This window comes from Ranitomeya imitator, chromosome 6, assembly GCF_032444005.1.
Source record: "Ranitomeya imitator isolate aRanImi1 chromosome 6, aRanImi1.pri, whole genome shotgun sequence".
Taxonomy (NCBI): Eukaryota; Metazoa; Chordata; class Amphibia; order Anura; family Dendrobatidae; genus Ranitomeya; species Ranitomeya imitator.
The window spans coordinates 75,819,021-75,841,657 of record NC_091287.1 but is presented as its reverse complement, the minus strand read 5'-3'; the positions used below and the strand labels follow the sequence as shown (position 1 = coordinate 75,841,657).

The 22,637-nt window shown below is 42.1% G+C and overlaps 1 protein-coding gene across 2 annotated transcripts in view; it reads right to left on the bottom strand.

Annotated features, from left to right (window-relative positions):
* Positions 1–22,637, bottom strand: part of TTC21A (tetratricopeptide repeat domain 21A) — an 87,300-nt gene that overhangs the window by 16,953 nt on the left and 47,710 nt on the right. For both annotated transcript variants that reach the window (XM_069729779.1, XM_069729780.1), the window contains 3 exons: positions 19,460–19,598; positions 7,003–7,106; positions 5,063–5,251 (listed from right to left, as the gene is read on the bottom strand). In XM_069729779.1, the coding sequence (XP_069585880.1) occupies positions 5,063–5,251; positions 7,003–7,106; positions 19,460–19,598 (432 nt within the window). The remainder of the gene's footprint in view (positions 1–5,062; positions 5,252–7,002; positions 7,107–19,459; positions 19,599–22,637) is intronic.

Below are 22,637 nucleotides of genomic sequence, written 5' to 3'. Positions count from 1 at the left end.
CAGTGGCGCAGTAACGCTCGAACAGAAAAGAGCCTTCCCTAAACTGAAACTGTTCCCATAAAGTTGTTTGCATATAAATGTTCAAAATTTCTTCTATGCTGAATCCTTAAGATTTCCACTCACTGGAACGAAAAGGTCTTGGCCAATCCCTAAAAAGCAAATCCCTTAGACACAATAATGGACACGGACCACACACTGATGACACACTGATGGTAAAAATGGACACACGGACCACACACTGATGACACACTGATGGTAAAAATGGACACACGGACCACACACTGATGACACACTGATGGTAAAAATGGACACACGGACCATACACTGATGACACACTGATGGTAAAAATGGACACATGGACCATACACTGATGACACACTGATGGTAAAAATGGACACACGGACCACACACTGATGACACACTGATGGTAAAAATGGACACACGGACCACACACTGATGACACACTGATGGTAAAAATGGACACACGGACCATACACTGATGACACACTGATGGTAAAAATGGACACACGGACCATACACTGATGACACACTGATGGTAAAAATGGACACACGGACCACACACTGATGACACACTGATGGTAAAAATGGACACACGGACCATACACTGATGACACACTGATGGTAAAAATGGACACACGGACCATACACTGATGACACACTGATGGTAAAAATGGACACACGGACCACACACTGATGACACACTGATGGTAAAAATGGACACACGGACCACACACTGATGACACACTGATGGTAAAAATGGACACACGGACCATACACTGATGACACACTGATGGTAAAAATGGACACACGGACCATACACTGATGACACACTGATGGTAAAAATGGACACATGGACCACACACTGATGACACACTGATGGTAAAAATGGACACATGGACCATACACTGATGACACACTGATGGTAAAAATGGACACACGGACCACACACTGATGACACACTGATGGTAAAAATGGACACATGGACCATACACTGATGACACACTGATGGCAAAAATGGACACACGGACCATACACTGATGACACACTGATGGTAAAAATGGACACACGGACCACACACTGATGACACACTGATGGTAAAAATGGACACACGGACCACACACTGATGACACACTGATGGTAAAAATGGACACACGGACCACACACTGATGACACACTGATGGTAAAAATGGACACACGGACCATACACTGATGACACACTTATGGTAAAAATGGACACACGGACCACAAACTGATGACATACTGATGGTAAAAATGGACACACGGACCACACACTGATGACACACTGATGGTAAAAATGGACACACGGACCACACACTGATGACACACTGATGGTAAAAATGGACACACGGACCACACACTGATGGTAAAAATGGACACACGGACCACACACTGATGACACACTGATGGTAAAAATGGACACATGGACCATACACTGATTACACACTGATGGTAAAAATGGACACACGGACCATACACTGATGGTAAAAATGGACACACGGACCACACACTGATGACACACTGATGGTAAAAATGGACACACGGACCATACACTGATGACACACTAATGGTAAAAATGGACACATGGACCACACACTGATGACACACTGATGGTAAAAATGGACACACGGACCATACACTGATGACACACTGATGGCAAAAATGGACACACGGACCATACACTGATGACACACTGATGGTAAAAATGGACACACGGACCACACACTGATGACACACTGATGGTAAAAATGGACACACGGACCACACACTGATGACACACTGATGGTAAAAATGGACACACGGACCATACACTGATGACACACTTATGGTAAAAATGGACACACGGACCACAAACTGATGACACACTGATGGTAAAAATGGACACACGGACCATACACTGATGACACACTAATGGTAAAAATGGACACATGGACCACACACTGATGACACACTGATGGTAAAAATGGACACACGGACCATACACTGATGACACACTGATGGCAAAAATGGACACACGGACCATACACTGATGACACACTGATGGTAAAAATGGACACACGGACCACACACTGATGACACACTGATGGTAAAAATGGACACACGGACCACACACTGATGACACACTGATGGTAAAAATGGACACACGGACCATACACTGATGACACACTGATGGTAAAAATGGACACACGGACCACACACTGATGACACACTGATGGTAAAAATGGACACACGGACCACACACTGATGGTAAAAATGGACACACGGACCACACACTGATGACACACTGATGGTAAAAATGGACACACGGACCATACACTGATTACACACTGATGGTAAAAATGGACACACGGACCATACACTGATGGTAAAAATGGACACACGGACCACACACTGATGACACACTGATGGTTAAAATGGACACACGGACCATACACTGATTACACACTGATGGTAAAAAAAAAGAAATTCATTGCCAGTCGGTTGTTACTACCACTGTAAGAAAAAAACAACAACAAAAAAAACATGTCCAATATATAAAAATAGTGGTTATGGAAAGGGAAATCCAATTTAAAATATATTTTGATGGTACTTTGTGGGCGTAAAAGAAATGTGAAAATTTTTCTTTATCTTTACCTCATATAGCAGCAAAAAAAAAAAAAATAATAATTATATATATATATATATATATATATATATATATATATATATATATATATATATAGAAAAAAATGGAACAGCACAATGCTCACCAATGGTGGATAAAATGGTCCAAACATTAATCCAACATGTATACCAAATAGTAAAAAGAAGGCAGCACTCCAAAAATTTCAGGTGAAAAAGGATGAAGTTTTAATCAACCCACATCACTGCGCGACGTTTCGGCTCACTGAGCCTTTTTCAAGCCTGCCGAAATGTCGCGCAGTGATGTGGGTCGATTAAAACTTCATCCTTTTTCACCTGAAATTTTTGGAGTGCTGCCTTCTTTTTACTATTATATATATATATATATATATATATATATATATATATATATATATATATATACATATATATATACACAAAATGACATAACAATTAGGCCTCACGTATCAAAAAGGAGAAAAATTATTTTAAATATTAGTTTGAAAAAAATTAGAGCTCTTAAAACCACATTTATGAAAAAGCCTGGTCATGATTGGGGCACAAGCTGTGCTGCGGGCAGTGGCTGGGCTCTGGGGCACAAGCGGTCGCAGTTGTGGTTAATGATGTCAGACGGCCGAAGAATGTTGTAGTTTGTTTTGCAGTGTATATTGGCAATTAAAGGGGTATTCTCATTGCCAAGATTCTACCCAATATGTAGTAGGTGTAATAATAATAATAATAATAATAATATTAACCTAGTATCAGGAGAACTACGTACACTACATTTCTAATCGATGGTATTTGCAAATATTATTATTATTACACCTACTCTATATCGGGATAGGGTCTTGACGATGGGAATACACATGCAAAGATGCTTGTTTACATTTTTATAGCAAATCCATCCATGGCCCGTTTGTAGTGATAACATATGACATCTATTTTACGAAGATAAATGAGGCAGCTCAAAGAAGTGCAGAAAGGAAGCGGCAGCTTCTCCGAACCTTTAACTCCAAACTGTGTGTCTCATTAATCAAAACAGTCTAAAAGAGAAACTGCCTTTGTTTCCAATAGCAACCAATCACAGCACAGCTTACTTTTCTTAAACTGCTCTGGTAAAATGAAAGCTGTGCTGTGATTGGTTGCTATGGGCAACAAGGACAGTTTTGATAAATGAGGCCCACTGTGCGGCTCAAAGCCTTCCTAGAGTGTGAGCGCACACAATATGCACAGAAGTCCTTGTCTCGCTTCAGCCCAATGTTATTTTCAGAACTAACGAATAATATTTCCAGCTACTGTATGTGACTGTGCCAGCTCTGTGAGACTCACTTTTGTTGCTGCCAATTTTATTGACCTCATCTGAAAATGTGCTGACGAAATGTAACATATAACAAGGTCACTGCCAGCCTCCTCTCAACACCAGCAGGCTTCTTCAGTTTATTTTGCAGCATTTCTTTTAGGTTTGGAAAATACGCTTTTTTAAAAAAAAAAAAAAATTTCATTCAGATTTTTTTTTCCAAGCATTTTTTTTTAAAATTCATATACATTTTAAAAAAAACACCACAGATCATAAGGCTTTGTATGCAGGGCAACATTGGAGGAGGCGCAGGGAGCATAGCCAAATATTGCTGTGTGCCACCGCTGCATTGTGGCATAATGCAAGTGAATGGGACTCGGAGGGCACCGAGACTGAGACAACCAAGTTGCCAAGAGTCAGAGGCAGCTGCTTGCCGCACTGCTGTCTTGGGGGTTGCAATATTCCCCCATACACTTGCATTATGCTGGGATGTAGAAGTGGTATACAGTGATATTTCTCTGCGAGCCTTGGGTCACAGCCAAAGTCGGAGTGTAGCACACCAGTAAAAAAAATGCACCAAAAGTGCAAAAAAAAAAAATAAAAAAAATGCGATGGAAGAAAATGTTATGCTTCTTTGAAAAACCCATTGTAAAAACAATACTTTTTTTCTGAGGCTGCCGTCACACTAGCAGTATTTGGTCAGTATTTTACATCAGTATTTGTAGCCAAAACCAGGAGTGGAACAAATAGAGGAAAAGTATACCAGAAACATATGCACCACTTCTGCGTTTATCACCCGCTCCTGGTTTTGGCTTACAAATACTGATGTAAAATACTGACCAAATACTGCTAGTGTGACGGCAGCCTTAAAAATGCCCTGAAATCACTATAAAAAAATATGTAAAAAGAGGACTTGAACTCTATAGCGCCACCTGTCGGAAGTAGTGATCACAATCAACCCTTTAGCGAGTCTTGGAATATGACAGGATAAAAGCCAAATCAGTATCTCAATTCGCAGACAAAAAAACAAACAAATTTATTACATTTCTGGAAAAGTGATTCCATCTGCTAATACATTTTAATGTCCAAATCACATACACTGACCTGGTTATCTGTGTCAGAGTACGATATTGATTCCTTGTAGTATTTTAGAGCATTAGGGTAATCCTTTTCCTCTACGTAATAGTCAGCAAGTTGCACACAAATCTTAGAAGCCACTTGCTGCTGTCGGGGATTCATATCTGGTTGCTCAAGAGGAAGGCGCTTTAGTATCCGGCTCTGGATATCCAGGGCCTGTAAGAAGAATGTCACAGGTCAGGAGGAGGATAGTTACCGTATTTTTCGGACTACAAGACGCACTTTTTTCCCCAAAAATGTAAGGGGAAAATGGGGGTGCGTCTTGTAGTCGCAATATACTTACATATCATGTGGCGGCGGTCCCGATGCAGCCTCCCATCCCATGCTGGTGCGGCTGTGGCTGTGTTGCGGGAAGGGGCTGTGTTGCGGGGCTGTGGCAGTGGCTCTCTGGGCTCAGTGGGGGCTCCGACGGCATTTCGTCAAAGCCCGGAGGCCCCCCGCTCATCCGTGAATGACAAGTTGCTGTGTCCTCCGAGAACATGGGCGCCGGGAAAATGGCCGCCGGGCCGGCGCCCGCTTAGATTCAAATCTCGTCAATGAGATCTCGTCTCCCGAGATCTCGGGGCGAGATCTTGGCAACAAGATCTGAATCTGAGCGTGCGCCGGCCCGGCGGCCATTTTCCCGGCGCCCATGTTCTCGGAGGCCACCGCAACTTGCCATTCAAGGATGAGCGGGGGGCCTCCGGGCTTTGACAAAATGCCGTCGGAGCCCCCACTGAGCCCAGAGAGCCGCTGCCACAGCCCCGCAACACAGCCCCTGCCCGCTGCACAGCTTGTGCCCCAGAGCCCAGCCACTGCCCGCAGCAAAGCTTGTGCCCCAGAGCCCAGCCACTGCCCGCAGCAAAGCTTGTGCCCCAGAGCCCAGCCACTGCCCGCAGCACAGCTTGTGCCCCAGAGCCCAGCCACTGCCCGCAGCACAGCTTGTGCCCTAGAGCCCAGCAACTGCCCGCAGCACAGCTTGTGCCCCAGAGCCCAGCCTGTGCCCCGGAGCCCAACCACTGCCCCGGAGCCCAGCCGCTGCCCTGGAGCACAGAGCCTCCACCCCTGCCCAAGCACAGAGCACCAGCCTGGCATGGGATTTCCTGGAGGCCAACGCACCAGCCTGGACCACCGAAAGGCCCCTGTGACCACTTCTCCACCTGTGGCGATCCCTTCACTGGTAAGCTGAATTCGGACTGTAAGACGTACCCTCATTTGAAACATTTTTTTTTTCCTTATTTTTATTCTGAAAATTTGGGGTGCGTCTTATCGTCCGGTGCGTCTTATAGTCCGAAAAATACGGTATGTCCTAAGTAAAACTCTTTAATGACCTATTCAATTGTAAAATTTATTACAAGCAAGTTATATCAAGGGCATAAAATAATGGCAATTATGCTTTCTCCATAGTGAGTAAACCCAACATTATAAGTTATTCCTCTGCTAGACAGCAATGACTACCATTAGTCACTCATGTGACATAATAACGCTTGGCAATTACCTCCTCCTGGAGCCCGTCAGAGTGGTCGGAAAGAAGGGGGGGGGTCATTATCTCTTGTATTTTGCCAATTATTATTATTATTTATTATTATAGCGCCATTTATTCCATGGCGCTTTACATGTGAGGAGGGGTATACATAATAAAAACAGTACAATAATATTATACAATACAAGTCCCGGCTGGTACATGAGGAGAGAGGACCCTGCCCGCGAGGGCTCACAATCTACAAGGGATGGATGAGGATACAGTAGGCGAGGGGAGAGCTTGTCGTGCAGCGGTTTGTAAAATTGGTGGTCACTGCAGGCTGTAGGCTTGTCGGAAGAGGTAGGTCTTCAGGTTCTTTTTGAAGGTTTCGATGGTAGGCGAGAGTGTAAGTTGTGGTAGAGAGTTCCAGAGTAGGGGTGATGCGCGCGAGAAATAATAACATTACCTTGTTTAAAGTTTCAACCAGAAGTTCCTTTTTGGAGTTTTTATATGTTTGTCCAAGTAGCATTAGAAACTTGACATCATTAATCATAGAAGGCAATTCTGAAACTGAAATAAGAAAGTAAAATGATTCATCCTGTAGAAAGCCAACACATTATCTGTACTGATATTGGCACTTGCACCTCATGGACACATCAAAGGCGCGTGCAGAAGGCTACACAATGGCACATGTACTCTCCTGTAGCGTTGTACTGCTGTACCATGAATCAGAAGGACTCCATGTGCTGCTCTATGGTGCTTTGTCAGATGAAGCAGATGCTGCTCTATGGTGATTTGTCAGGTGTACAATGTGCTGCTCTATGGTGCTTTGTCAGGCACCAGATGTGCTGCTCTATGGTGCTTTGTCAGGTGCAGGACGTGCTGCTCTATGATGTTTTTTCAGGTGCAGGATGTGCTGCTCTATGGTGCTTTGTCAGGTGCAGGATGTGCTGCTCTGTGTTGCTTTGTCAGGTGCAGGATGTGCTGCTCTATGGTGCTTTGTCAGGTGCAGGATGTGCTGCTCTATGGTGCTTTGTCAGGTGCAGGATGTGCTGCTCTGTGGTACTTTGTCAGGTGCAGGATGTGCTGCTCTGTGGTGCTTTGTCAGGTGCAGGATGTGCTGCTCTGTGGTGCTTTGTCAGGTGCTCTATGGTGCTTTGTCAGGTGCAGGATGTGCTGCTCTATGGTGCTTTGTCAGGTGCAGGATGTGCTGCTCTATGGTGCTTTGTCAGGTGCAGGATGTGCTGCTCTATGGTGCTTTGTCAGGTGCAGGACGTGCTGCTCTATGGTGCTTTGTCAGGTGCAGGATGTGCTGCTCTATGGTGTTTTGTCAGGTGCAGGATGTGCTGCTCTGTGGTGCTTTGTCAGGTGCAGGATGTGCTGCTCTATGGTGCTTTGTCAGGTGCAGGATGTGCTGCTCTATGGTGCTTTGTCAGGTGCAGGATGTGCTGCTCTATGTTGCTTTGTCAGGTGCAGGATGTGCTGCTCTATGGTGCTTTGTCAGGTGAAGGATGTGCTGCTCTATGGTGCTTTGTCAGGTGCAGGATGTGCTGCTCTGTGGTGCTTTGTTAGGTGCAGGATGTGCTGCTCTATGGTGCTTTGTCAGGTGCAGGATGTGCTGCTCTATGGTGCTTTGTCAGGTGCAGGGTGTGCTGCTCCATGGTGCTTTGTCAGGTGCAGGATGTGCTGCTCTGTGGTGCTTTGTCAGGTGCAGGATGTGCTGCTCCGTGGTGCTTTGTCAGGTGCAGGATGTGCTGCTCTGTGGTGCTTTGTCAGGTGCAGGATGTGCTGCTCTGTGGTGCTTTGTCAGGTGCAGGATGTGCTGCTCTATGTTGCTTTGTCAGGTGCAGGATGTGCTGCTCTGTGGTGCTTTGTCAGGTGCAGGATGTGCTGCTCTATGGTGCTTTGTCAGGTGCAGGATGTGCTGCTTTATGGTGCTTTGTCAGGTGCAGGATGTGCTGCTCTATGGTGCTTTGTCAGGTGCAGGATGTGCTGCTCTGTGGTGCTTTGTTAGGTGCAGGATGTGCTGCTCTATGGTGCTTTGTCAGATGCAGGATGTGCTGCTCTATGGTGCTTTGTCAGGTGCAGGATGGGCTGCTCTGTGGTGCTTTGTCAGGTGCAGGAAGTGCTGCTCTATGATGCTTTGTCAGGTGCAGGATGTGCTGCTCTGTGGTGCTTTGTTAGGTGAACAATATGTTGCTGTATGGTGCTTTGTCAGCTGCACAATGTATTGCAGATGAGCACTAATCCAGTGAATAACATTAGTCAGAATGCAATCTGATTTTTTATCAGATCACACTTGTCCGGTTTATACACAGATGAGTATGAGCCCTAACTCCTTCCTCCATCAGTACACAAATGAGATTACCGTACCTACTTTGCCAAATAGCCACAATCCAATAGTTGAGTAGCATTATATGCTCATGTCAGGGTTGCGAACCTAAAGTGTTTTTCATTTTTTTTTTCACACGTGTTACACATTTTGTAAAAACAAATGTTGACAATGTTGCTTGCTTTACTTCATATCACAGTTTTTATTAAAAAAAAATATATATAATAATCGTGCAATTCTCACACTGACCACTTGGGCTATTTTACACTCATACTTTTAGAAAGAGTTTTCAGCAGTCTCATTACAGTCAGAGGTAGCATTACAATGACGGGTAAGGCTACTTTCCCAAGATGAGTATTTAGTGAGTTTGAGATGTTGCAGATTTGGTGCACGAGTTAAGCACATATTAGGTAACATGCGTTTTTTCTTTCATTGCATTTTTGTTTGAGGTTTTTTATTACATGTGTTTTTATACCTGTAGATTTTACACATATAACGCAATTTTATGGGGAAAACCCACACATAAAACTCAGCATACTGGCAAGAAAATTTGACATATTGCAGATTTTAAACACGTACCACAGGTCAGTTTACACAGTGTATAAAACAAAAACAAAAAACACAGTGGGCATGAGATTTCTATAAACCTCATCCACTTTGCTGGAACTGTAAGGCACAGTGTCAAAAACTCACCAAAAAACTCATTGGGGGATCTTAACCTAACACCTCTATACACAGCTGATAACACAGGATCTGTGTTACCAACTGTCCATAAATTTATAGATAGTCAACAAAATCAGGTTATTTCTTATTTCTGTTGTCTGTAGTTTTAGGGTATGTGCAGACATCTTTTTTTCAAGTGGATTCTGCCTAAAATACCACTGAAAAAGAGCTCAGAAAAAGCTCCAAAGAAAGTGCATGTGCATTTCTATTGTAAAACTACTTGCTGTGCATATGTTCAGGTTTTTTAGTGTCTTAAGATTTTCAGGTGACAAAAGATGCAAAGTGGCGAAAAGAAGTGATGGCCCATTCTTCCATCAACTTCCACTAGGAAGACACTCTAAAGTTAATGGGAAGATTTAAAAGATGTCCAGAACATGTTAAGCGTTATTTCCAGCATTTTTGCTTCAGAAACTGATTCTGGTTTGATTGCTGGATATAAAAAAAAAAAACAACAAAAAAAACGACAACTCAAAAATTATGGAAATGCACTAAAAAAAATAAATAAAAAATGTTGGAAGCCAAAAACAAACCTAGCATTCGGGAAGCGACCAACAACTAACATAACCTTAGGCTACTTTCACACTGGCGTTTTTTTCCAATACGTCGCAATGCGTCGTTTAGGGGAAAAAACGCATCCTGCAAAGTTGTTTGCAGGATGCGTTTTTGCCCCATAGATTAACATTAGCGACGCATTGCGACGCAATGACACACGTTGCAACCGTCGTGTGACGGTTGCGCCGTGTTGTGGCGGACCGCCGGGAGCAAAAAACGTTACATGTAACGTTTTTTTGCTGCCAACGGACTGCTTTTTCCGACCACGCATTCGTGGCCGGAACTCCGCCCCCACCTCCCTGCACCTTACAATGGGGCAGCGGATGCGCAGGAAAAATGCATCCGCTGCCTCCGTTCTGCCTCCGTTTCACTGCTAGCGTCGGAACCTCGGCCCGACGCACTGCGACGGGCCGAGTCCGACGCTAGTGTGAAAGTAGCCTTAAAGGGTTTTCCAGGCTTACTATATTAATGACCCGTCCTTAATATAGGTCATCAATACCAGATAGCTGGAGGTCTGACAAACAGCGCCGCCACAGCTGTTATCAGCTCCGTTCATTGTGCATTGGCTGTTTTCAGGTAACACAGCTCGGCTCCTATTGAAGTCAATAGGGTCAGTCCACATCAAGTGGACCAGTTTTAAAAATCGTCCCCACTCGACCTTCTCCGATTTTGCTGAAAATTTATAAGGATGTACATGTATGTTTGAAAAGAGGTTCTGTAAATTTTTAGGGCCAGATCTCAAATACATTGGGCACTGTTGACCTTTCACTGGAGGTTCCACCAAGCCTGCGGCTTCAGCTAAGTGGATTTTGCAAACTTTGGCACATAGCCATTAGAGTTCTATACTGGCTATGATGCTGAAATTTGGCATACTAGCTCAACTTTTGGTGCTAAATACGATAAAATTATTACCGGCTATGACAAAACAATATTTCGGCCGCAATTTTGTGTCAAAGCAGCTTGAAAAATGCGTTGCATAAAATTTATGCCGCCGAACTTTGCCCATGTATAACTCAAGACCAAAAACCAATAGTAACTGGTGCTCTGCCCTGTACACCAAACATCTACATGACTTTGCATTGCTGCAATATCACGGTCAAAGCATATGTATTTGTGGAAATATTCACACCCACATATGATGAAAAACCTAAAAAACCCGAATTTGACCTATTTTTAGGTCAAATTTCTCAAAATTGGAAAATCCAATTTCAGGGCCATTCCGATCCCGATAGGCAACAAACATTTCCCTCATATTGAAAATAGTCAAGCTACATTACACCCATTTGTAATTTACTTCAAGGAGTTAAATGGTGAAGCTGCGCAAAACATCAGCTTGTGCATAATCAGTGATTGCTCACGACATGACACAGTTGCAGTCCACACTTTCTTAACAGTAATTGTGGAGTATCTCAAGACTCTCATCTATGGGATTCGTCATATCCACTACTTCAGCGATGGGTCTGCAGCCCAGTACAAAAATGTGAAAAATTCTCTCAACTTGTGCCACCACAATGCTGATTTCAATATCAGCTCTGAATGGAATTTTTTTGGTACCAGTCATGGAAAGTCGCCCTCTGATGGGATTGGAGGGACAGCAAAGAGGTTGGCAGCTCGTGCCAGTCTTCAATGCCCAACTGAAAACCAAATACTGACCCCGGTGGATTTATTCAACTTTTGCAATGTGCAAATGCAAGGAATCAAGTTTTTTTTTGTTCCAAAAGAAAAAATTGACAAAATACGGGTAGTTCAAGAGGAAAGGTTCAAAGATGGACATACAATTGCTGGAACAAGAGAAAATCACCAGTTTGTGCCAATTGATGACAAAAAGATTCGCATTTCAAGGGTGTCAAACGACCCATCATCTTTCATTGCCCATGTAGATAGATCTGTCAGATCAGAAATGCCTTTTGTGCCAATTGCAAACCTCCAGCCAGGGCAATACAGGTCCTTCTCAAAAAATTAGCATATAGTGTTAAATTTCATTATTTACCATAATGTAATGATTACAATTAAACTTTCATATATTATAGATTCATTATCCACCAACTGAAATTTGTCAGGTCTTTTATTGTTTTAATACTGATGATTTTGGCATACAACTCCTGATAACCCAAAAAACCTGTCTCAATAAATTAGCATATCAAGAAAAGGTTCTCTAAACGACCTATTACCCTAATCTTCTGAATCAACTAATTAACTCTAAACACATGCAAAAGATACCTGAGGCTTTTATAAACTCCCTGCCTGGTTCATTACTCAAAACCCCCATCATGGGTAAGACTAGCGACCTGACAGATGTCAAGAAGGCCATCATTGACACCCTCAAGCAAGAGGGTAAGACCCAGAAAGAAATTTCTCAACAAATAGGCTGTTCCCAGAGTGCTGTATCAAGGCACCTCAATGGTAAGTCTGTTGGAAGGAAACAATGTGGCAGAAAACGCTGTACAATGAGAAGAGGAGACCGGACCCTGAGGAAGATTGTGGAGAAGGACCGATTCCAGACCTTGGGGAACCTGAGGAAGCGGTGGACTGAGTCTGGTGTGGAAACATCCAGAGCCACCGTGCACAGGCGTGTGCAGGAAATGGGCTACAGGTGCCGCATTCCCCAGGTAAAGCCACTTTTGAACCATAAACAGCGGCAGAGGCGCCTGACCTGGGCTACAGAGAAGCAGCACTGGACTGTTGCTAAGTGGTCCCAAGTACTTTTTTCTGATGAAAGCAAATTTTGCATGTCATTCGGAAATCAAGGTGCCAGAGTCTGGAGGAAGACTGGGGAGAAGGAAATGCCAAAATGCCTGAAGGCCAGTGTCAAGTACCCACAGTCAGTGATGGTGTGGGGTGCCATGTCAGCTGCTGGTGTTGGTCCACTGTGTTTCATCAAGGGCAGGGTCAATGCAGCTAGCTATCAGGAGATTTTGGAGCACTTCATGCTTCCATCGGCTGAAATGCTTTATGGAGATGAAGATTTCATTTTTCAGCACGACCTGGCACCTGCTCACAGTGCCAAAACCACTGGTAAATGGTTTACTGACCATGGTATTACTGTGCTCAATTGGCCTGCCAACTCTCCTGACCTGAACCCCATAGAGAATCTGTGGGATATTGTGAAGAGAAAGTTGAGAGACGCAAGACCCAACACTCTGGATGAGCTTAAGGCCGCTATTGAAGCATCCTGGGCCTCCATAACATCTCAGCAGTGTCACAGGCTGATTGCCTCCATGCCACGCCGCATTGAAGCAGTCATTTCTGCCAAAGGATTCCCGACCAAGTATTGAGTGCATAACTGAACATTATTATTTGATGGTTTTTTTGTTTGTTATTAAAAAACACTTTTATTTGATTGGATGGGTGAAATATGCTAATTTATTGAGACAGGTTTTTTGGGTTATCAGGAGTTGTATGCCAAAATCATCAGTATTAAAACAATAAAAGACCTGACAAATTTCAGTTGGTGGATAATGAATCTATAATATATGAAAGTTTAATTGTAATCATTACATTATGGTAAATAATGAAATTTAACACTATATGCTAATTTTTTGAGAAGGACCTGTACATTGCCTGCATTTACGATAGGAACTGGTGGTTGGAAATATTTCTGAAATTTCAGTCGACGAGCATGATGCATTAATAAATTTTATGCATCCTCACGGACCAGCTAGCTTCTTTCACTGGCCTGTGAGAAATGATACATGCTGGATTCCCGAGCAGTCAATCATTGCAATAATTCCAGCACCAGCTGCAACAGCAATGGGCCGACAATACAGCTTCTCTGAACCGATTATGTTGCAAATTCAGCAACAATTCCAGACCACTTAGACTGAACATTATGGCTTGGGAACCAACAAAAGATACCCAATATTAGGCTTGGGATCCCTAGGCAAAGACTCCCACCCTCAGGCTTAGGAACCTGCGATAAAGAGACCGCCCGAGGCTCGCCTTGCACGGCTATCGGCCATGGCTCCTAGGCGATGGGGCTGCCAATTCTCGAAAGACAGCATTATTACAATTCTTAATAGGATTATAATACCAATTCTTAGGGAATTGGTTGTGGTATAACCACCATGGACCAATGCAAGGGTTTGAATAGTGCAGTTACCATTCATTGCGTATTAATAAATAACACCATGTTCAGTGGCATTTTTCATTTCTTAAACTGAGAGACTCCAAAAAAAACAAAAACAATGATCCTTGTAGAGAAAAATGTGCTCTTTCTAATGATATCAGAATTAATATATTTTAGGGGTACCCTTTTTGAGAACTTTGACCTAAATATAGGTAAAATTCGTGTTTTTTAAGTTTTTCATCATATGTGGGTGTGAATATTTCCACAAATACATATGCTTTGACCGTGATATTGCAGCAATGCAAAGTCATGTAGATGTTTGGTGTACAGGACAAAGCACCAATTACTATTGGTTTTTGGTCTTGAGTTATATATGGGCAAAGTTCGGCATAAATTTTATGCGACGCGTTTTTCAAGCTACTTTGACACAAAATTGCGGCCGAAATATTGTTTTGTCATAGCCGGTAATAATTTTATCGTATTTAGCACCAAAAGTTGAGCTAGTATGCCAAATTTCAGCATCATAGCCAGTATAGAACTCTAATGGCTATGTGCCAAAGTTTGCAAAATCCACTTAGCTGAAGCCGCAGGCTTGGTGGAACCTCCAGTGAAAGGTTAACAGTGCCCAATGTATTTGAGATCTGGCCCTAAAAATTTACAGAACCTCTTTTCAAACATACATATACATCCTTATAAATTTTCAGCAAAATCGGAGAAGGTCGAGTGGGGACCACTGGTGCACTTGACATGGAATGACCCAATAGGAACTGTGCTGCAGTGCCTAGGAATAGCCACTACACGAAGAGCAGAGCTATTGATGACATATCCTATAGTAAGCCTAGAAAACCCCTTTAAAGGGAACCTGTCACCTCAAATTGGCGGGATATTAAAATGAGTTTTTACCGGTCCGTTGGGCGGCGTTTCCTCTTCATGTATCCACCCCGTCCGTCCCTGTTTTCTGCAATATTTTAATGAATTAGAGTATGTGAGCACCATAGTTGGCGCGTGGGCAATGCAATCTTCGGTGGCGCACACACAGTATGCTTTGCCCAACTGCGGGCAAAGCCGAAGAGCATTACTGCGCATGCGCCCACGCACTATGTCCCGGAACACAGCTAAATACTTCCGGGACAGTGCGTGGGCGCATGCGTAGTAATGCTTTTCGGCTTTGCTCGCAGTTGGGCAAAGCATACTGTGCGTGCGCCACCGAAGATTGCATTGCGCACGTGCCAACTATGGCGCTCACATACTCTAATTCACTAACATATTGTGGAAAACAGGGACGGACGGGGTGGATAAATGAAGAGGAAATGCCGCCCATCGGACCGGTAAAAACTCATTTTAATATCCCGTCAATTTGAGGTGACAGGTTCCCTTTAAAACCTGTGACCATATATTTTTTAAGAAAGTCCCATGCGCTACAAGGCAAGTTCACTGCAAACTTGGCTTGACCTAGCACACAGAAAAACAAATAGTGTCCAAGCTTTTCTTTTTTTTTTTTGCAAAGTTCATATATTTTTAACCACTACAATATAAAAAAATATCAATCTAGTAGTATCACTTTATTTCTAATGACCTGAAGAATCAAGGTGCCAGGTCATTTTTACAGCACACTGACCATTGTAAAAATGAAGCTAAAAAAACAATGGCAAAATTGTTTTTCAGTACTTGGTATGGTAACATTAGTAGTGTTATTTAATACTACAACTCGTTTCACAATAAACAAGTTTTAGTATGGATAATGAAAAAGTTATGGCTCTTGGAAGTAGGGAGGAACAAAAAAAAAAAAGACAAAAATGGCCTGAAGTTATCGTTCATCTTCTATTTTGTTACTTTTAGGTACTTTTTATTAAAGGGTGGTAGGCTGAAACCATATACCGTAATTCTGACATGAAATTATTTTACCTTTAGCCTTTTTTAAATTATTTTTATAAATATTGATATAAATGATGTGGGTGACTTGCTTGTCTGGAAAGCTGGTGTTTGTAGTCATAGTTGTCTGTATAGGGTTTTAGGCTATAAAAACGTATGCCCTTGATATGTCAGCAAATGGTTAAAGTGACAAATGATTATATGTAGGAAGTATTTTTATATCTGTCTATATATCAAAAAATGATCATTCAAAAGACATATAAACACAATATATACCGTAGTTTTCTGTGTGTCAAATACACTGCCTGAAATTACATATAAGCAGTGTCCCCTTCCATTATGTAAGACGACCCAGGAAAACATACTCAGAAGGGAGGTAAGAACATTTCTAAAACAATCCACAGTGAGGAGATTGGAACAAAACAAAATCCTCTAAACTGCATGCTCGCAAACGCCAGAAGCCTGACAAACAAGATGGAAGAACTAGAAGCAGAAATATCTACAGGTAACTTTGACATAGTGGGAATAACCGAGACATGGTTAGATGAAAGCTATGACTGGGCAGTTAACTTACAGGGTTACAGTCTGTTTAGAAAGGATCGTAAAAATCGGAGAGGAGGAGGGGTTTGTCTCTATGTAAAGTCTTGTCTAAAGTCCACTTTAAGGGAGGATATTAGCGAAGGGAATGAGGATGTCGAGTCCATATGGGTTGAAATTCATGGAGGGAAAAATGGTAACAAAATTCTCATTGGGGTCTGTTACAAACCCCCAAATATAACAGAAAGCATGGAAAGTCTACTTCTAAAGCAGATAGATGAAGCTGCAACCCATAATGAGGTCCTGGTTATGGGGGACTTTAACTACCCGGATATTAACTGGGAAACAGAAACCTGTGAAACCCATAAAGGCAACAGGTTTCTGCTAATAACCAAGAAAAATTATCTTTCACAATTGGTGCAGAATCCAACCAGAGGAGCAGCACTTTTAGACCTAATACTATCTAATAGACCTGACAGAATAACAAATCTGCAGGTGGTTGGGCATTTAGGAAATAGCGACCACAATATTGTGCAGTTTCACCTGTCTTTCACTAGGGGGACTTGTCAGGGAGTCACAAAAACATTGAACTTTAGGAAGGCAAAGTTTGAACAGCTTAGAGATGCCCTTAATCTGGTAGACTGGGACAATATCCTCAGAAATGAGAATACAGATAATAAATGGGAAATGTTTAAGAACATCCTAAATAGGCAGTGTAAGCGGTTTATACCTTGTGGGAATAAAAGGACTAGAAATAGGAAAAACCCAATATGGCTAAACAAAGAAGTAAGACAGGCAATTAACAGTAAAAAGAAAGCATTTGCACTACTAAAGCAGGATGGCACCATTGAAGCTCTAAAAAACTATAGGGAGAAAAATACTTTATCTAAAAAACTAATTAAAGCTGCCAAAAAGGAAACAGAGAAGCACATTGCTAAGGAGAGTAAAACTAATCCCAAACTGTTCTTCAACTATATCAATAGTAAAAGAATAAAAACTGAAAATGTAGGCCCCTTAAAAAATAGTGAGGAAAGAATGGTTGTAGATGACGAGGAAAAAGCTAACATATTAAACACCTTCTTCTCCACGGTATTCACGGTGGAAAATGAAATGCTAGGTGAAATCCCAAGAAACAATGAAAACCCTATATTAAGGGTCACCAATCTAACCCAAGAAGAGGTGCGAAACCGGCTAAATAAGATTAAAATAGATAAATCTCCGGGTCCGGATGGCATACACCCACGAGTACTAAGAGAACTAAGTAATGTAATAGATAAACCATTATTTCTTATTTTTAGTGACTCTATAGCGACAGGGTCTGTTCCGCAGGACTGGCGCATAGCAAATGTGGTGCCAATATTCAAAAAGGGCTCTAAAAGTGAACCTGGAAATTATAGGCCAGTAAGTCTAACCTCTATTGTTGGTAAAATATTTGAAGGGTTTCTGAGGGATGTTATTCTGGATTATCTCAATGAGAATAACTGTTTAACTCCATATCAGCATGGGTTTATGAGAAATCGCTCCTGTCAAACCAATCTAATCAGTTTTTATGAAGAGGTAAGCTATAGACTGGACCACGGTGAGTCATTGGACGTGGTATATCTCGATTTTTCCAAAGCGTTTGATACCGTGCCGCACAAGAGGTTGGTACACAAAATGAGAATGCTTGGTCTGGGGGAAAATGTGTGTAAATGGGTTAGTAACTGGCTTAGTGATAGAAAGCAGAGGGTGGTTATAAATGGTATAGTCTCTAACTGGGTCGCTGTGACCAGTGGGGTACCGCAGGGGTCAGTATTGGGACCTGTTCTCTTCAACATATTCATTAATGATCTGGTAGAAGGTTTACACAGTAAAATATCGATATTTGCAGATGATACAAAACTATGTAAAGCAGTTAATACAAGAGAAGATAGTATTCTGCTACAGATGGATCTGGATAAGTTGGAAACTTGGGCTGAAAGGTGGCAGATGAGGTTTAACAATGATAAATGTAAGGTTATACACATGGGAAGAGGGAATCAATATCACCATTACACACTGAACGGGAAACCACTGGGTAAATCTGACAGGGAGAAGGACTTGGGGATCCTAGTTAATGATAAACTTACCTGGAGCAGCCAGTGCCAGGCAGCAGCTGCCAAGGCAAACAGGATCATGGGGTGTATTAAAAGAGGTCTGGATACACATGATGAGAGCATTATACTGCCTCTGTACAAATCCCTAGTTAGACCGCACATGGAGTACTGTGTCCAGTTTTGGGCACCGGTGCTCAGGAAGGATATAATGGAACTAGAGAGAGTACAAAGGAGGGCAACAAAATTAATAAAGGGGATGGGAGAACTACAATACCCAGATAGATTAGCGAAATTAGGATTATTTAGTCTAGAAAAAAGACGACTGAGGGGCGATCTAATAACCATGTATAAGTATATAAGGGGACAATACAAATATCTCGCTGAGGATCTGTTTATACCAAGGAAGGTGACGGGCACAAGGGGGCATTCTTTGCGTCTGGAGGAGAGAAGGTTTTTCCACCAACATAGAAGAGGATTCTTTACTGTTAGGGCAGTGAGAATCTGGAATTGCTTGTCTGAGGAGGTGGTGATGGCGAACTCAGTCGAGGGGTTCAAGAGAGGCCTGGATGTCTTCCTGGAGCAGAACAATATTGTATCATACAATTATTAGGTTCTGTAGAAGGACGTAGATCTGGGTATTTATTATGATGGAATATAGGCTGAACTGGATGGACAAATGTCTTTTTTCGGCCTTACTAACTATGTTACTATGTTACTATGTTACTATGTACAGAACAGTATGGGAATAGCATATGAAGGAACCTACCCGGCTCATGATCTAGCGCATGCTGGAGAAGACTTTCTGCCTTGCTGTAATTTTTGAGTTTAAGGAAAAGTTCTGCCAGATCACTAAATAAGAAATCTTCGGGATTCATCTTTAGAGCAGCTTCATAATAGTTTATTGCCTGCGGCAGGATAAAAAGGCATTGTAAGCATCAGAAATAAAACACAACATCACTGTTAACACTAATTACTTTTCTAACATGAAGTCTGGTGATAATGACAAAAATAAAATACTTGCGTGTACTATTATATGCACAGTTGCACCATTTGTACTAAACACTTGGTAAAAGTATCACGTATGAACATGACTTCTCTTAGTGGTAACTGTCAATCTGTTACATATTAATTATTCTCCAATGTTTGGCTTGAACTCAACACCTTCTGATATGCCTGAGAAAAACATATGTGACTCTGGCCATAAAGGGGGTTGTCCCACGGAAAAAGTTCATTTTAATCAATAGATGTTGGAATAAAAAGGAGTTTCACAATTTGAAGTGTTACAAAAAAAAAATCTTCCTGTGCTGAGATAATCTTATGATGTACCCCGGCTGTGTACTGTGTAATGGCTGTGTCTGACTATGTACAGCTGCTCCAGTTCATGGTTGGCACATACAAAAGCTCCTGGCTGGGGGGGTGTGGGTAAGCACAAGTCACTTATGATAAATGGGTATACAGATGAAACAGCAAGGGCTCGATGCTGCTGCTTTCTGTGGTAACACATTTCTCTGCCTGAGGAAACACATTTCCCTGTCTGTTTTATCACAGAAGTGACTATTTCTGCCACATCAACAGTTATGTGAGCTTATCATACATGGTGACATATGATCTCAGCGGCCATCGACGTCACTGACTGAAGATGTTACAGAAATGCTCACTCCTGTGATAAAACAGGCTGACACACATGGACTGGGAGACACACACAAAGAATTATGTAGATTACTAAATTGATGCACTGGTATTATTTTAGACAGGACTAACATAAAAAACTAATACCTAGAAAAATCTTTATTAAATATTTAGACAAAATACAAAAATTATTGTCTTAAAGCCAATTTTTGCATTTTGTCTAAATATTTAATAAAGATTTTTCTAGGTATTAGTTTTTATGTTAGTCCCGAGACACACACAAACCAACTACAAACAGATATCTCCTCAAACAACTCCAAGTGCCAGCACCTTTCTCATGTTAACTCCTCCAGATCCAAACCAGGCAGTTGCAAGCTATCACTGGCAACAACTGGAGCTGAGAGTATTTAAACCAGAGGGAAATGATGAACTCAGAACAGCTGAGACAACTCAGGCCAGAGAGCTTCAAGAGACAAACAGGACTGTATAACCCTTCCAAGAACAGAGCAAGGAAAACCTGAATTCCTAATAGGAAGGTGAAGCAGTTCTAACCAGCACAGATGTACGTGTAACCAGACTCCACAATCTTATACTTTGTTCATGGGACAATAGTCCTTGTTTCCTATACGTTTCGAATGCTAAGCATACTTAGTCATAGCAAATGGCTTGCCAAGACTACAGATGCTTAGTGTTCGAAATGAGTGCTGGACTGTGCATGTCTCCCTATAATTCTGCAGTGTCAATCATGACTTTAGCCATTTATATATTCTGAAATGCTCCGGTGTTTCACAGATTATATAGTTGGAAGATCCAGTCAGAGATGATAACATAACCAGAGATAAGACCAGTCCAGCACCAGCCCCGGCAGCTTCTGCCATGTGATTTACATGTCTCTCACTACAGATCTGTTAAATATATTTTCTCTGAATATTTTAAAGAAAAATATACATAGCTGCAATCGTGCAGCCAGGTTCTAATTTATGTGTCCGTGGCCTGGGCAGCATGAATCGGGTGACAGGGTTTTTCTTTTAGCAAAACAAAAAGCCCAGTCAGAAAACAGACATCCCTAAATCTTTGTGCATTTTAGTTCCCTTTATTCTCACACTCTGCTGCTGCAGCCGTGTAATGGCTCTTTCTTCCTTGTCTGAGTTCTGCTGCTTCTCGAATGAGATAGGCCGGCCAGATAAAGATTCAGTCATTTTCATCACTCACTGCTACCTACTTGTTAGTGTGCGCACTGTGATAACATGAGTAGTAATGGGCAAACCCGACTAGTAAAGTTCAGGGTCTGTACCGAACACCTACTGTTCGGGCACGGACCCTGAACACGGACTCTGATCGGCGGTAAGATTACTGCCGGTCAGAGCGCCAGCAGCTGTGACCGTTGGTAAAAAGTTTACCTCCGGTCACAGAGGCGTTGGCCCATGGGAGTACCAATTTGTTTTAAATTATTTATATAAATAATAATAAATAAAAACAGCCTGGGTCCCCCCATTTTTGACAACCAGCCAAGCTACAGCAGACAGCTGGGGGTTGGTATTCTCAGGCTGCTAAGGGGCCATGGATATTGGCACCCCCTAGCCTAAAAATAGCAGCCTGCAGCTGCCCCCCAAAATGCGCATATTCTTCAGAAACACTTTGTATCTGGACATATACAGATACTGGCTGGTACCAGACTCATGCAGCTTTACATTAATACCCTTATTGTAAAGGTGACTGAACCATATACAATAAGCACTTTTTTTCCTTTTGTGTCACCCCCTAATTCCTCATAGATTGTAAACTTGTGAGCAGGTTCTTCACTCCTTTTGTTAGAATTGCTAAATTATGCAATAAACGTTGAATATTGTTTGTACATTAGTGCTGCAGAATATGTTAGTGCTAAATAAATCTAATTATTATTTGAATATAAATGGACTGTAAACCCTGCCATGGTTTCAGTATGGATTGAACTATCTGAAACTGGATCTATGCCATTAAAATACGAAACTATGTTCCTATGCCACTGTAAACCTGGATTACAAAATATTGGATGCTTTACCCTGGGTCATTAGGAACTAGTCAAACTGAGTCAACATGACATTATGTTGTACCCCTGGGTCAGAATCTGCTGGATACCATTACATAACCCAGAGCTGGATATTATTGCATTGAATAGCCAGGTATAATGTTAAAGCACCACTCCAGTGTTTTTTTATTACAGTGCTGGAATGATGTAACTAATATAAGTTCCTTGCTCTAGTACTATACTTTCCAGCCACCGTCTTGTTCTGTTATCGGCGCCGCTCCGGTTGGTCTTCTGCAGATTGTGACCT